At 35.5% G+C, this 18,196-nt stretch overlaps 1 protein-coding gene across 1 annotated transcript in view; it reads right to left on the bottom strand.

The window, feature by feature from the left end:
- LRP1B (LDL receptor related protein 1B) overlaps positions 1–18,196 on the bottom strand; it is a 2,196,232-nt gene that overhangs the window by 1,210,276 nt on the left and 967,760 nt on the right. Inside the window, exon 4 of the mRNA XM_060411151.1 lies at positions 3,005–3,124. Within this exon, the coding sequence (XP_060267134.1) occupies positions 3,005–3,124 (120 nt within the window). The remainder of the gene's footprint in view (positions 1–3,004; positions 3,125–18,196) is intronic.

The following is an 18,196-nucleotide window of genomic DNA, read 5'->3' as shown; positions in this document are numbered from 1 at the left end:
CATAACTGAGCATGCACTCACACACTTTAGAGGATATCATGGGAGGAAATACTAGATTTGATTTGGATGTGTTTAATTTGAGATGTCTGCAGAGTATCCTTGAGTAAATGTTAATAAGCAGTTGGAAATATGGGACTAGTAAATAATACAAGGTAAGATTGGTCTTGGAGTTTCAGATAATCAATAGCATATGGATAGTAGATTTTAAAAAATAGCAGAGACTTGATCCCACAAAGAAAAAGGGTAAGTCAGAAAACAGATATAGAAAAATCCTGCAGGATACCAATATTAAAAAGGCAGGCAAGAAAGAGAAATCCATGAACCTCCTCTCAAGAGTGTTAGGTGGATTAAACTGCCTGGGTATAATAAGAATATCTATTTGGTCTTTGTTCTCAGTTTCTGGCAGAGTTTCTAACCCTTGTAATTTTCTGAGTTACACAAAGTAGGTTTTGTAATTATAATACTGCTGCTGCTGCTGCTGCTAAGTCACTTCAGTCGTGTCTGACTCTGTGCGACCCAATAGACAGCCGCCCACCAGGCTCCCCCCATCCCGGGGATTCTCCAGGCAAAAACACTGGAGTGGGTTGCCATTTCCTTCTCCAATGTATGAAAGTGAAAAGTGAAAGTGAAGCCACTCAGTCGTGTCCAACTCTTAGCGACCCCATGGACTGCAGCCTACCAGGCTCCTCTATCCATGGGATTTTCCAGGCAAGAGTCCTGGAATGGGGTGCCATTGCCGTCTCCAGTAATTATAATGAAGCCTTCTGAAATACTCTCAAATCTAAACTAATGACTCACGGTGGGACCATTAGATAATCTCAGAATGGGATTGGTCATCAGAAAGACCAAAAAAGTGATCAGAGGATAGAACTCTCAGTCCCATTCTCTGACCCCAAGCAAAGAAAGGAGTTTACTAAAGAAAAGCAAAAAAAAAAAAAAAAAAAAAACCTGAGTAATCAAGGAACACTTAAAATGAGAAACTAAGCCTGATGTACATTATGAAGCAATGAGCCTCTAAGATAAGAATACCTGGGCTCTGGAGATCTACATTTTAGTTCCAAAGTATTTTACTAAAAAGAGGTGCAGACTGAAGTAAATCACTTAATTTTTCTGGGTCTCACTTTTCTAATTTTGTCATGAGGATTTTATGCATGTAAGAATTAAAGATTTTAAAATTTAAAAAATAAAAAACTAAAATAAAAAAAAAATAAAAAAAAATATTCTCTGAGGATTTTTCTAATTTTAAGATTATATTTTTAAGGTAAAGGTTAAAATATTAAAGTAGAGGTTTAAAGTAATGAGCAAAGCACCAATTTCTTTGGGAAATATTCTGTTTATAAGTGTTGCTGACAATCTAGATATTCCTCAGTTTTATATATAGATTCTATATTTCATGTTTTACTTATATAAATTTTATATACCATATAAGTTTTTATATTGTAGATACACACACACACACATACTTAAATATATAAATATAATAGAGTTCTATAGAATGGAGAAATAACCTAAAATAGTTCAATATGGATGAGTGGAGTCATTTTGCGGAGAAGGCAATGGCACCTCACTCCAGTACTCATGCCTGGAAAACCCCATGGATGGAGGAGCCTGGTAGGCTGCAGTCCATGAGGTCGCTGAGGGTTGGACACGACTGAGCAACTTCACTTTCACTTTTCACTGTCATGCATTGGAGAAGGACATGGCAACCCACTCCAGTGTTCTTGCCTGGAGAATCCCAGGGACGGGGGAGCCTGGTGGGCTGCTGTCTCTGGGGTCACACAGAGTTGGACACGACTGAAGCGACTTAGCAGCAGCAGCAGCAGAGTCATTTTGGGAACTAAACATTTGGTGTACAGCATTCATGAAAGGCAAAAATTAAAACATTAAAAATAAAATATTTTATGTTAATTATTATTCAGTTCAGTCTCTCAGTCATGTCTGATTCTTTGCAGCCCCATGGACTGCAGCACCCCAGGCTTCCCTGTCCATCACCAACTCCCAGAGCTTTCTCAAACTCATGTCCATCGAGTCGGTGATGCCATCCAACCATCTCATCCTCCATTGTCTCCTCCTGATTTCAGTCTTTCCCAGCATCAGGGTCTTTTCTAATGAGTCAGTTCTTCATATCAGATGGCCAAAGTATTGAAGCTTCAGCTTCAGCATCAGTCCTTCCAATGAATACTCAGGACTGATTTCCTTGTTTCATTATTATTGCTATTGGTCAAATACCAGTCACTGGAATTCTAATGTCAAAGTTGAAAGAAAAGTACAAGACTATTATTAACCTAAACTGGTTAATAACAGATTACTACACTGCAACAATATAACAGATATAAAAGGTATAAAATATTGAGAAGGTTAAAATAATTAAATTCAAAGTTTTAGTGACTAAAACATACCCCATGTTGATATGTCCAATGTTTGACATTGCTGCAATATGAATTGAAAATTTATATTATTGTATGAGGAATCTAAAATATGGCAAAAATGAACTTCTCTAGAAAACTGAAACACACTCACACACATAAAGAATAAATTTGTGGTTGCTAAGGGAGAGGGGCAGAGGGAAACAGATAAACTGGGAGTTGGGGTTGGTAGATGCAAAGTACTACATTTAGAATGGATAAACAAAAAGGTCCTGCTGTATAGCATAGAGAATTATGTTCAAGATCCTGTGATAAACCATAATGGAAAAGAATACATAAAATAATCTATATATATGTATAACTGAGTCACTTTGCTGTATAGCAGAGATTTGTACAATACTGTTAACCAACTATACCTCAAATTAAAAAAAAAAAGAAAATTGACTTTATAAAGGCTTATCTAATGTTTATGTATGAGGTTTTAAGGGAAGAGCCAACTTATAACACTCAAAAAACAAACAAGACATGAACATAAATGCTATGTGGAACACATGGTAAGTGTGCAAAGATATTTTATCAAATTTCTGTTAACTAAGCCTCTGTTAAAATAAAACAGTAGAATAACATGTCATAGTTACCTTTACAACTTCTTCCATCTTCTTTTATTTCAAATCCATCCTCACAGTAGCACACTGTACTATTTCTGACCATAGCACATTTATGCTGACAATTCAACTGCTGGCAATTAGGCAACAGTTCTGGGGAAGAAAAACAAAAATATTATGTCTTTATAACTATGCACACATGTATACTATTTAAATTTAAATGTTAATATTTACACAGTGCATACTGTAATAATAAAGCTTTGATAGATTTTCTAGAAAGTTTCTGTACTGCTATACAAAACAAACAATATCGATTCCCCCCAAAATATTCTGGATTGCATTTGTTTGAAGCACTGTCAATAAAATTTCAGATCAATCTATTCAGTCTTTCATTTTCCCCCTTATTACATATGTTCAAAGTCACAAATCCTTTCAAATTCTGGTAAATTAAATTATTTCAAGAGGATAAATATCAACTCAGTGGTTGATTTCACCATTTATGCCTTTCCTATCTGACATATCCATTGATTTTCTATCTTTTGTGGCCTTGTTTTGATTTAGTAATCCATGTATAACCTTCAGAGCAATCAATGTGAGTATATTCCATTTCAATAATTTATCTTTCATTGATGGCAAAATATTAAACACTGGACATAATATATTTCATATCTAAACCTTTTCAGAAAAAATATGCCATTGAAACAACAGTTAACAAAACCTCAGAGCAAATTATGATTCAATATGATAAATGCATGAAACAGAGATGAACTGACAGACATGTTCATTGCACAAATAATTTCTAACATCAATAAGTTTGCTAAACTAGAAAAAGTATATGGATAGAATATATGACTGACTGTGGTGTCTGAAAATAGGGATATTAACGGATTGTGTCAATTTCTTTTTTTTTCCCCAGTAGGGAGGAAAATAAAGGTTTTAAAGGTGAATGATTCAAAATAAATATCTGCCATAGACTTAGCTGGTGTTTCAGAAATATTATAGATTTTGATAAAAATACATGAAAACCCCAATGTGTAAAAGAATAGCTAGAACATTCAAACCTGAAAATTTTCTATTTTACTAAAAATTAATTATCTATAGTATTAGCCCCATTGCTTTTCAACTTTTATATAATTATTTTATGCAGCATCACTTATTAAAAATGTAAAGCTCCTTCTTGACAGTCACCTGCAAATGATGATCTTGTTTCCTATTTTCCTGAGAAAATCGAAGCTATCAACAGAAAATTTCCACAGATTTATGCTTCACATTGTCTTTCTTGCTTTTCAAATCTGGTTTAACTCATAATTAAAGCTACAACCACAATTCCTGTGCACAAATCCCTGTCCCTTTCACTTACTCCCAGATCAGTTTAGTTTTTCTTAGCTTTCTCTCTTAATCATTTTTAAAAATTTATATTAGATCAAACTAAAGCCTCCATCTCTTTTTGTCAACTAAATTTCACTGGAACATAATCACAGTCATTTGTTTACACACTGCCTATGGCTGCTTTTACAAACAGTGCTCAACTAGTTGGCTTAGTTGAGTCATTGGCCTCCCGAATCTAAAATATTAATATTTGCTATATCCCTTTACAGACTGTTTTCTGATCTTTGTATTAACTCATTTTCATCATCAAACATAATTTTTATTAAAAACAAAAAAAGCTTAATCCCACTTCCTATACTGGTCACTGTTGCCGAATTTTTCTGTTCCGCTTTGTAATTAAAATTTACAAAATAATCCATACTCACAGCCTCTCCTTCCTCTTTGTTTTAATTTTTTTTTTCTTTGTTTTAATCTTAAACCCACTCCATCAAGCTTTTATCTCCATTGCTCTAGAGACTGCTCATACATAAGTCTCCGATGGCCTTGATGTTGATAAGTACAATGGCTTTTCTCAGCCCTCAATTTACTTGACCTACGAGCAGCACTTCACACTGTTAACTACTCCTTCCTGATACACAGTCATCATTTTGCTTCCAGGTCCTGGTTTTCCTACTTGACAACCTCTTTTTTACAGTTCCACATTTTCCTCTCAACTTCATAAGGCTGAAGTACTCTGGGGTAGAAACCTGGTTCTTTTTCTCTTGCCTAACAATATGCTACTAGTAAATTCATTAATTATCATAGCTTCCCTTCTAACTGGAACATACTCCAATCCCACAACTTGAAAGCTTTAACTTGTGCCCTCTTTAGTGATTTTAACTGCTATGATGACAACTGAGACTTCAAATCTATTTACCTTTGAGATGAAAGTAAAAGTGAAAGTCACTCAGTTATTTCAACTCTTTGCGACCCCATGAATTTCACAGTCCATCGAATTCTCCAGGCCAGAGAAAGGAGTGGGTATCCTTTCCTTTCTCCAGGGGATCTTCCCAACCCAGGGATCAAACCCAGGTCTCCCACATTGCAGGTGCATTCTTTTTTTTTTTTTTTTTTTTTTAATCTTCAGGGGACATGCTAAGTTTCAAAGCATGATGTATTTTTTTTTTAAAACTGGAGTATGGTTGCTTTACTTTTTTTTTTTTTTAATTTTAAAATCTTTAATTCTTACATGCGTTCCCAAACATGACCCTCCCTCCCACCTCCCTCCCCACAACATCTCTCTGGGTCATCCCCATGCACCAGCCCCAAGCATGCTGCACCCTACGTCAGACATGGACTGGCGATTCCATTCTTACATGATAGTATACATGTTAGAATTCCCATTCTCCCAAATCATCCCACCCTCTCCCTCTCCCTCTGAGTTCAAAAGTCCGTTATACACATCTGTGTCTTTTTTCCTGTCTTGCATACAGGGTCGTCATTGCCATCTTCCTAAATTCCATATATATGTGTTAGTATACTGTATTGGTGTTTTTCTTTCTGGCTTACTTCACTCTGTATAATTGGCTCCAGTTTCATCCATCTCATCAGAACTGATTCAAATGAATTCTTTTTAACGGCTGAGTAATACTCCATTGTGTACCAGCTGAGCCACAAGGGAAACCGGTATTCCTTTGAGATACCTGGAACAATTTCTGCTTCCTTTATATAAACTTAACCAATATATGAATCAATTACATCTGATTTTTAGGTTTGAAATTGGGGTCAATGCTAATTATATGCTAATATAAACATTAATATTTACATAATGTGCAAAGACAAGTCATTTGGTCTGCAAAATGTTATTAATAAAAATAGGGACTGAATGTGTTGTGCTTAGCTGCTCAGTTGTGTCCAACTCTTTGCGACCACATGGACAGTAGCCAACCAGGCTCCTCTGTCCATGGAGATTTTCCAGGCAAGAATAGTGGAGTGGGTAGTCATTCCCTTCTCTATGGGATCTTCCCATTACAGGGATCAAACCCAGGTCTACCACATTGCAGATAGATTCTTTACCATCTGAGCTACCAAGGAAACCCATAGAATAAATGGATCTTCAGAAATTATGACGTTTTTATTTTGTATGGTAGTTATTTATATTTTGGTTTTCTCCACCAGCATCTACAGCTATAACTTATAAATTTAAATATATACATGTCTATACATACACATACACACATATCAAGTTTTTTAAACATGAAATCTCTTTGAAACCCTAGACCAGTCAAAAATATAGATATTATTGTAATTTAAAAGTTTCAGATGAGGAAACTTATGGTTGATAACTGATTTAACATTATACAGTAAATATATGATGGTCATGGTATTCAAATTTGAAATCAAGGTCAAGTTGACTATAAACAAAGACTATGTTCTCAAATCCCAAAGAAAGGCAGTGCCAAAGAATGCTGAAACTATCACACAATTACATTCATCTCGCACGCTAGTAAAGTAATGCTTAAAATTCTCCAAGCCAGGCTTCATCAATACATGAACCGTGAACTTCCAGAGGTTCAAGCTGGTTTTAGAAAAGGCAGAGGAACCAGAGATCAAATTGCCAACATGTGCTGGATCATTGAAAAAGCAAGAGAGTTCCAGAAAACATCTATTTCTGCTTTATTGACTATGCCAAAGCTTTTGACTGTGTGGATCACAATAAACTGTGGAAAATTCTGAGAGAGATGGGAATACCAGGCCACCTGACCTGCCTCTTGAGAAACCTGTATGCAGGTAAGGAGGCAACAGTTAGAACTGGACATGGAACAACAGACTGGTTCCAAATAGGAAAAGGAATATGTCAAGGATGTATATTGTCACTCTTCTTTTTTAACTTCTATGCAGAGTATATCATGAGAAATGCTGGGCTGGAGGAAGCACAGGCTGGAAGCAAGATTGCCGGGAGGAATATCAATAACCTCAGATATGCAGATGATATCACCATTATGGCAGGAAGTGAAGAAGAACTACAGAGCCTCTTGATGAAGATGAAAGAATAGAGTGAAAAAGGTGGCTTAAAGCTTAACATTCAGAAAACTAAGAGCATGGCATCCGGTCCCATCACTTCATGGCACATAGATGGGTAAACCGTGGAAACAGTGTTAGACTTTATTTCTCTGGGCTCCAAAATCACTGCAGATGGTGATTGCAGCCATGAAATTAAAAGACGCTTACTCCTTGGAAGGAAAGTTATGACCAACCTAGGCATCATATTGAAAAGCAGAGACATTACTTTATCAACATAGGTCTATCTAGTCAAGGCTATGGTTTTTCCTGTGGTCATGTATGGATGTGAGAGTTGGCCTATAAAGAAAGCTGAGTGCCAAAGAATTGATGCTTTGAACTGTGGTGTTGAAGAAGACTCTTAAGAGTCCCTTGGACTGCAAAGAGATCCAAACCGTCCATCCTAAAGGAAATCAATCCTGAATATTCATTGGAAGGACTAATGCTGAAGCTGAAACGCCAATCCTTTGGCCACCTGATGGGAAGAGCTGACTCATTGGAAAAGACCCTGATGCTGGGAAAGATTAAGAGCAAGAGGTAAAGGGAACGACAGAGGATGAGATGGTTGGATGGCATCACCAACTCAATCGACACGGGTTTGGGTGAACTCTGGGACTTGGTAATGGACAGGGAGGCCTGGTGTGCTGCGGTTCATGGGGTCACAAAGAGTCGGACCCGACTGAGTAACTGAACTGAAATGAGTGCTCTCAAAATGCCTCTAATTCCCACTGTACAGTTTGGTGATTGTTGAAACCATAGTTTTTTTTGTTGTTGTTGATTTGCCATTTGAGGTTCAGTAGTGTGCTAGATATAAGAAGTGTTTTATAATTTGTATAGGATGAATGAACCAATGAATCAATAAAATAGCTTAACTTGAGGATGAAGATTAACACTCTCAGATGTCCTTTCTAATCCATTAAATTAAACTATGTTCTAAAGATAGTTAATTTACATCTTTAAGTTAGGTAATTGAGTTGTCAAATCTGGTTTGATTTTAGTGGAATCGGTCTAAAATTGTCTTTACTACATATGCTTACTTTAGTTCAAAAAGAAACATCTTTTCAATGCTAACGACATCAGCTGGGGTTTCACAGATGAAAAACTGCTTTAGACAAATTAATGACTTACAACATGAGTGTCAAAGTGAGTTGGGTTAGATGGAAAGCACAACAATGTAAAAAACAACTATAATTCACAGCAGAACAACACATATTCTAAATAAAAATACAAGTGACACTAACTGGAAAGAGTAGAATATAGGAAATGGAGATGGGCATCTGGAAAAACAGGTTGTGAAAGAAGTGAAATTTAAACTAAAATTTAAAAGATGAATTCAGTAGACAAAATTATGAGCATGTACTCCAGATAAAGTAGACAATATGAGAATATGTTATTTTTTTAATAAAAACATATTAGAGATAAATATAATGATAAATAAGCCTGCATGGCTAAAACATAATAGTTTATGTGGTAGGGAATGGGACTGGAACCATTATCAGTAGTAGTATAGAACAAGATTAATTTTTACATTAAGTAGAATTTTCTGTTTCAATAGTGGGAAGCAGGAATAATTGAAGCAGAAATGATATTAGCCTAACTTGTATTGTTTGAAAGTAGGAGAAAGATAAGTAAAAGATCCAGTGAAGAAAGAAAAGCTATCTAAAAGGCTAGAAATAGGGAGTATGGATTTTTAAACAAATGGGTGTCTGAAAACTTGGTGAAGGCATAATAACACTGAGTTAATAGCACTAATAAAGTGAATTAAGAATAACGGAAGGACTGAAAGTTAAGGAGAAATACCAAGTTTGCTTTTGACTATTTGGTTTAAAATGCTGACAAAAATACTCTAGGGGAGACTTGAGAATTTGAGTCTGAGAAGAAAAGTCTGAACTGGAAATAGAAAGTTGGAAGTCACAAGCTATAATTGGTAATTGAAGTCCAAAGAGAAAATAACCATCCCTTTAAAAAAAGAATATTTATGATATAAATCAAACCTAGAAAATTTTTATGTGTGAAAGGCAAATTTTTACGTGTCAAAGAAGAGTGAGAATTAATTAAATATATAGATGAAGGAACTAGAATGCTTCATAAAACCTAAAGAAGAACAGTCCATGGAATTAGATCAATAAACATTAATTTTTTTGAGACATATACTTGGATATATATATGTGTGTGGGGATATATATATATATATGTATGTATGTATGTATATGTATATATACATCATGAGAAATGCAGGCTGGATGAAGCACAAACTGGGATCAAGATTGCCAGGAGAAATATCAGTAATCTCAGATATGCAAATAATACCACCCTTATAGCAGAAAGTGAAGAATTATAGAGCCTGTTAATGAAAGTGAAAGAGGAGAGCGAAAAAGTTGGCTTAAAACTCAACATTCAGAAAACCAAGATCATGGAATCTGGTCCCATCACTTCACGGCAAATAGATGGGGAAACAGTGGAAACAGTGACAGACTTTATCTTTTTTGAGCTCCAAAATCACTGCAGATGGTGATTGCAGCCATGAAATTAAAAGATGCTTGCTCCTTGGAAGAAATGTTATGACCAACCTAGACAGCATATTAAAAAGCAGAGACATTACTTTGCCAACAAAAAAAGCTATGGTTTTTCCAGTAGTCATATATGGATATGAGAGTTGGCCTATAAAGAAAGCTGAGTGCCAAAGAATTGATGCTTTTGAACTGTGGTGTTGGAGAAGACTCTTGAGAGTCCCTTGGACTGCAAGGAGATGAAACCATTGGAAGGACTGATGCTGAAGCTGAATCTCCAATGCTTTGGCAACTTGATGCGAATAACTGACTCATTTGAAAAGACCCTGATGCTGGGAAAGATTGAAAGTGGGAAGAGTAGGGGGTGACAGAAGATGAGATGGTTGGATGGCATCACTGACTCTAAGAGTTGGTGATGGACTGGGAAAGCTGGCATGCTTCAGTCCATGGGGTCACAAAGAGTTGGACATGACTGAGCAACTGAACTGAACTGAACTTGGATAAAGTCTGAAAATTGCACTGGGTTTCCTAATATGATTAACTAAGACCTTTAAAATGGTTTCAGTGGAGCAGAGGGGACAGAGAAGTAAGAGGGATACATGACGTAAGAGGTTGAGACAGAAAGGGACAGTTTCTCACAGAAAATATCAGTATTTTATAGGATAAATAACATGAAGGTAGGGGTATGACCTAATTTATTTAATCTGTACCTGAGGACAGGCATATTAACTCATTGCTTTAAATACATTGTTTTCCATGTAACCCTTTAGATCAACTCTTTCTTTACCCTATCTCATTCCAAAGTAATACATCCATAGACTATTATTTCCATCTTTTTGTTCTCTCCATTCTTGAAACCCCTAGAGTATGAAGAGGACAATACATGCTACAAGGTTACCAACATGATGACAGTGATCGGGAGAACTGAGGAGAAATAACAGAAAATGGGTTAAAATGCTTATGAAAGATCAAACCTCACACATGATTTTGAGTATTAGGTGGGAGTCTGATGGTTAAAAATAGCAGAGGAGACAAGAGCAGCTTAGCTTTTTGTTTACTGAAATTTTCCTGCATGAGAACTTCTGTATGTATAGAATGATGCTAGGGAAACAATTAAGCAGTGTTTTATATCAGATGAAATGGTAAATATTGACTATTCTAACAGATTGTAAAGAACTATAAAGAGCTAACAATATGAAAAACTAAAATTTAATATTTGGCTTGGCTCCCTGAAAGCAATACTAATTATTGTAATGCTATCTATTTGAACTGCTTACCATTTATGCTTAATTACATTCAACACTGTAATGATTATGTACATAATTAAAAGTGCATCAGATTAATTTTGTTAGAAAGCTTATTTGAGTAGAACAGAAATTTTGTGCTTGGATCATCAATCTTCATAGTGCTTCAAATGAAGCATAGTTATTGGTTCATGTAAGATTATCATTGGTTTGAATCTTAGACTCAAGTAGCAAGATCAGTAGTATCTAAAGGCATGAAACATGCAAATCAGAACACAGATATGGAAACATGGTATCTTATCTCTATTTCCCAGTACTATCATAAAAGAAAAGTATCTTTTTAATTAAATGAGAGGGGCTACTATATAGAAATTCAATCTAATGCAATTAGGATCCCCAACAAGGACACACATATTCTGTGACTTAAAGAAATGTTTTTGTGTTTTTTTTTTTCAAACCTGTATAGAAGAATATTATAAAATGTGAGTGTATTTTCTGTATAAATTACAAATTAACACTTGACAATTAGTAGGTAGCCGTGAGTATATAAGCTTCTAAGCCATTATTTTTGTTTTAATTGGAGCATAGTTACTTCATAATGTTGTGTTATTTTCTGCTGTAAATGAGGTGAATTAGCTATATGTATGCATATGCCCCTTTCCTCTTGAGCCTGCCTCCATTCCCCTCATCCTATCCATCTAGGTCATCACAGCTCTAAATTGAGCTCCTTCCGCTATACAGCAGCTTCCTGCTATCTATTTTACACATGGTACTGTGTATATATATATATACATATAATCAATGCTACTATTACTCTTTAACTTAGAAATAGATTCAAGAAATAGACTCCTGAATTTTTATTACCAACAAAAAGTAAGAAGAATATAGGATAGACAATTCATACTAAATCTCATATCCCTTTTATTACTCTTTTTCTTTTCTTTTGGGGGGTATCATATCACTTACACAGCTTTGGACTCTGGAGCCAAAGGACTGAAGCTCTAACCTTGGTTTAACTAATTTCAGGCTATGCTAGTATGGCAAATATGGCGCCCTAGGAGGCGATAAGTGGTAAAGAACCCACTTGCTAATGCAGGAGATGCAAGACATGAGGGTTCAATCCTGGGGTCAGGAAGCCCCTGGAGGAGGAAATGGAAACCCGCTTTAGTATTCTTGCCTGAGAAATCCCACGGACAGACAAGCCTGGTGGGCTACATGAAGTCACATAGAGTCAGACACAACTGAGCAACAGAGCACACAATGTGGCAAATAATACCTGATGTTCACCAATCCTGTTTCTCTTCTTCTGGACAAATAAAAAGATGAGATCTCCTAGTTTACTTGTTGTTACGTTGGAACCATATATCTGGTTTCTAGATGATGTAATATGTACAAAATTAGTTTGTGCCACTTCCTAACCTGGCCCCTAAAGGATTTTGACAATTTTTTACTGTCTCTTGACTTGTCAACCCTCTGGATGCAGGGAATCCAGTAGAAAATGGGTAGGATCCTGGGATGGCAGAGATCCAAAACTTAAAACAGTACACATGGGAAGCATCTACTGATAACCCAACTGGATTGTGGTATCAGTGAAAATTTGGATTTTTGTTGCATTAAATGTCTGAGTTAGCAGGGTTGTTACATAATACAACGGTAATGGGCAAATGACATAAGCTCTCTATACCTGTGTTTTCTTACCTTTAACATGGGAAAAAATAATAAAAACTATCTCATAGGGTGTTGTGACGCTTAAATGAGGACAATTCTTAAAATATAGCCTGCCTCATAGGAACTCTTTAAATTATCGTTATTATCTTTATTATCATTTTGCCACTCAAGCATAATCATCTATTCAGTACAACAGAATACCTGTCATCAAAATTCTTGTCATAGTTTCTATATTCTTCAAGGAATTTGGAACAATGTTTCATTGTACAACAGATAGATTTTTCTCTTTTGCTCTTTTATTTTTGGGTGTCATAAAATAGTACTAATTTTGCCCCTAAATCACTTCTGTATCTTTTGGTATCTTCTGAAGATTTTTTTTTTCTTTTTTGTAAATTCTTCTGAAATTGTTCCCTGAATGAAAAGTCTCCAACTCACAGAGAAACACCGCAGAAAACAAAAATTTTTCCATACTGCCTACCTGGTTTCTGTAAGATATGAATATTATTCTCTGAAACAATGTATACCCACATCTAATTTGCTGCATAAGCATCAACCAATCAACAATCCAGACATGCAATTTTCACCAAATACTTATGCTAGTCTGCATAGTCTATTTTTGAGCTTTTTAACAGCACTGGGATGTAGATCACATTTCTACAAATGTACACAGGTTTATGATTTTGGAAACCCATACAAATAAATTTCGCTAATCTGCCTCAGAGTAAAAGTATCAGCAGAGAAAGGTTATTAGAAGTTTGTAAGCAGATGTCAGCAAGTTATTACTTTTAGAGATTTCTTCCCTCATTTGTTTTGTTTATTTAAATACCTATAAACCAGAGAACCATTATGTCCAATCCTGTATGTGTAGCCACCATATCATCAATGGATTATGCTGACTGCCTCTATGAACTATAATCAAACAATTCACATTGATCATGCATTGGACTTGGGATAGTTAGAAGAGAGCTAGGTTCGTGTGCTTCTAGGTTATATGTTCCTTCCTGAGCATATAATGGCAACTTTTATAAAATCTTTGAAGAAACAAAAAGTATAGGCATGTTTCAATATATAAGCCATCTGAGATATTATTTTATAAAATGGAGTAAAATTTCATTCTCAATTTTAGTAATCAAGTTTCTTCTAGAATTTAGCTTATACAAAAATGCCTTTTAACCTACAATGATAATCATGGTAATGAGGAATAATTTCTTTTCCCATGTAGTAAAATCCATATTTTACTCACTTTTGTACTTGGAAATTGAAAAGCTGACCCAGCTACTTATCATACCAGACAGTCCCTCTTGTCAGTAGGACAAAAGCCTGACATATATAGAATAGTGATAATTTGTGTCATATCATTCAACCTCTAACCCCTGTTTCCTTACCCTGGTAAAATGCAGTTTGAGCTGGTTTACAGAGATTAGGCTGCTGCTTATTACTGCTATAGAGGATTTCTTCAGAGTGCTTTGCCTACTGTCCTGGTTTCAAATTTTCAGTATATTCTCATATAGAAAGATATGACATTATGGCAATTCTTTTTAATTGGAGGCTAATTACTTTACAATATTGTAGTGGTTTTTGCCATACATTGACATGAATCAGCCGTGGGTGTACATGTGTCCCCCATCCTGAACCCCCTTCCCATCTCCCTCCCCATCCCATTTCTCTGTCGTTCCAGGGCACTGGCCCTGAGCGCCTTGTCTCATGCATGAAACCTGGACTGGTGACCTATTTCACATATGGTAATATACATATTTCAGTGCTATTCTCTCAAATCATCCCACCCTTGCCTTCTCCCAGAGTCCAAAAGTCTGTGCTTTACATCTGTGTCTCTTTTGCTGTCTCGCATATAGGGTCATCATTACCATCTTTCTAAATTCCATATATATGTGTTAATACAGTGTATTGGTGCTTTTCTTTCTGACTTACTTCACTCTGTATAGACTCCAGTTTCATCCACCTCATTAGAACTGATTAAAATGTATGTAGCAATGCATACTACATATGTATGTAATACTCCATATGTATGTAATACTCCATTGTGTATATATACCACAGCTTTCTTATCCATTTGTCTGCTGATGGACATCTAGGTTGCTTCCATGTCCCAGCTATTGTAAACAGTGCTGCAATGAATGTTGTGGTACATGTGTCTCTTTCAATTCTAGTTTCCTTGGTTTGTACACCCAGTAGTGGGATTGCTGGGTTGTATGGCAGTTCTATTTCCAGTTTTTTTAAGGACTCTCCACACTGTTCTCCATAGCAGCTGTACTAGTTTGCATTCCCACCAACAGTGTAAAGGGTTCCCTTTTCTCCTCGCCCTCTCCAGCATTTATTGTTTGTAGACTTTTAGATAGAAGCCATTCTAACTGGTGTGAGATGGTACCTCATTGTGGTTTTGATTTGCATTTCTCTGATAGTGAGTAATATTGAGCATCTTTTCATGTGTTTGTTAGCCATCTGTATGTCTTCTGTGGAGAAATGCCTGTTTAGTTCTTTTACCCATTTTTTGATTGTGTTGTTTATTTTTCTGGTATTGAGCTGCATGAGCTGCTTGTATGGCAATTCTTTTTAAAGTTTTTTGTTCCGTATATGTTATGGTATAATTTACATGTGCTTCCCTTGTGGCTGAGTAGTAAGAATCCACCCGATGATGCAGGAAACATGAGTTCAACCCCTGAGTTGGGAAGATCCCTGGAGAAGGAAATGGCCACCTGCTCCAATATTCTTGACTGGGAAATCCCATGGTCAGAGAAGCCTGGCAGGCTACAGTCCATGGGATTGCAAAAGAGACGTGACTTAGCAACTAAGCAATAATTTATGAACAGTAAAACTCATTCATTTTAGTGTCCAGATCTGTGAGTTTTGACAAGTGCATATAGTTCTGTAACCAATCCCGTTATTAAAATATAGAACACGACCATTATTCCCAATTTTTTTTTCTATATTCTTCTGCAATCTGCTCATTTCTCCACTGCCAGAGTTTGGCAATAATTGATCTATTTTCTGTCTCAAAAGTTGTGCTTTCTCCAGTATGTCATATAAATGGAATCATCCAGCCTGTAGCCTTTACTGAGCATAATGTATTTGAGATTCATCCATGTTATTTTATTGGTAATTCTCTCTTCTTTATTGCTGAATGAAAGTGAAAGTCACTCAGTCATGTCTGATTCTTTGTGACCCACGGACTATACAGTCCATGGAATTCTCCAGGCCAGAATACTGGAGTAGGGAGCCTTTCCCTTCTCCAGGGGATCTTCCTGACCCAGGGATTGAACCAGGGTCTCCTGCCTTGCAGGCAGATTCTTTGCCAGCTGAGCTACCAGAGAAGCGGTAAAGATAATTCCATGGACTCATAATTCATGGGGTCGCAAAAAGGTGAACACAGCTAAGTGATTTTCACGTTCCACTGTAGGAATGTACCTAATTTTGGATATCTATTTCACATGTAATGGACATTTGAGTTGTTTCTAGTTTTGGTGTCTTAAGAATAAAGTTGCTATAATATTTAATTTTTGTGTAAATATATATCACTTCTTTTGGTAAACTTGGTGTTGCTGGCTTATGTAAAAGGATGTTTATATAAGATTTTAAAAGGATGTTTCATTTTACATAAAAAACTATCAAAATATTTTCTGAAGTGGCTGTATTGCTTTGCATTCCCTGAATAAATATATGAGTCTTCCAGCTACTTGGGCTTCTGCTGCTGCTAAACCACTTCAGTCGTGTCCAACTCTGTGCGACCCCATAGATGGCAGCCCACCAGGCTCCTCTGTCCCTGGGATTCTCCAGGCAAGAATACTGGAGTGGGTTGCCGTTTCCTTCTCCAATGCATATATACATGCTAAGTCACTTCAATCATGTGCTACTCTTTGTTACCCTATGGAAAGCAGCCCACCAGGCTCCTCTGTCCACAGGGTTCTCTAAGCTTCTACCCGGCACTTATTATCAGGTTTTTATTTTAATTTCTTTAGACACTGATAGATATGTAATGGTACTTAATTGTGGTTTTAATTTACATTTCCCAATGACTATTGATATTAAACATCTTTTCATGTGCCTATTTGCCAATCATATCTTCAGTGAATGTCTTTCAATCTTTTGCCCATATTTTATTATGTGTGTGTGTATGTATGCAGGTACACATATGCACATACACATATATACAGATGTATATTTTAGATACAAGTCCATTATGAGTCATTTGATTTGTGAATATTTTCTCCTAGTCTGTAGCTACTCTTTTCATTCTTCCTAATGTTTTTCAAATAATAAACTTGCAAAGAAAACATTTTTAATGTTTATAAAGTCCTATTTATCAATATTTTCTTTTTAAATTATGCTTTCAGTGTCAAATTTACCTAAGTCAACCTCTCCCTTGTTGTCTTCTAAAAACTTTATAGTATGAGATTTGTAGTCCATTTCGAATTACTTTTTAGTATAAGATGTGAATAAAAGTTTTTTATGTTTTGTTTTTATTTTTTGCATTAAATTTTGAAATGTTACTATTGTTAATTAAATTTTCTTTGCACTTAAAAAATAGAGATATGACTAAATATATTTGACTATGTATTTGTGGATGTATTTCTATGCTCTCATGTTTCACCAATTTACATTTCTCCAATATCACACTAGTTTGACATAGCAAATTTGAAATCTGGTAGCAGAATTCCTCATACTTTATTTTTGTTTTCCAGAACTGTTTTAGGTATTCTAGGTCCTTTACATTTCCATATGTATTTTAGAATCAGTTTTTATAAAGTCCTGATAGGATTTTAATTGGAATTATATTTAATCTATAAACTGGGAAAAACTGACATCTTGATTTTTTGAAGTATTCTCTAATTATCATTTGAAAGTTGCGGGATCTGTAGTGTTATCCTCTCTTTCTTTGCTGATATTTGTAATTTGTGTCTTTTTGTGACTTTAACAAGGCCATAGGATATAATAAGGTCAGTATATAAAAATTAATCTTATTTCTAAATGCTAGAGGTATACAATTGGAAACTGAAATAAACAATATTACATATAATACAAAGTATAAAACACAGATATTAATTGAACAATATAGGCAAGATCTGTATGCTGGAAACTCATGGGGGAAAAAACTCCTAGAGACCCAAGTAAATGTTCATATACATTATATTTGTGGATCAGAGGACCCAATGGTGGAAACCATTTTGGCAGTTCCTTACTATTTTATTCTTTTAAATTTGACAACACAGATGAAAGAGACAAGTTCCTTGAAAAACACAAACTGTCAAAGAGCACTCAAGAAGAAATGGATAATCTGAATATTCTCATATTTATTAAAGGAATTGAATTTAAAATTAAAAACCTTCCCACAAATAAAACACTAGATGGAGATGGCTACACTGAATGTGCTACTGAACATTTATCAATTCCATATAATTTCTAGAAAAGAAAAAGACAAT

The sequence above is a fragment of the Ovis aries genome, chromosome 2 (genome assembly GCF_016772045.2).
Source record: "Ovis aries strain OAR_USU_Benz2616 breed Rambouillet chromosome 2, ARS-UI_Ramb_v3.0, whole genome shotgun sequence".
Taxonomy (NCBI): Eukaryota; Metazoa; Chordata; class Mammalia; order Artiodactyla; family Bovidae; genus Ovis; species Ovis aries.
The sequence above is the reverse complement of the archived record's forward strand: the minus strand, read 5'-3'. Positions and strand labels throughout refer to the sequence as shown.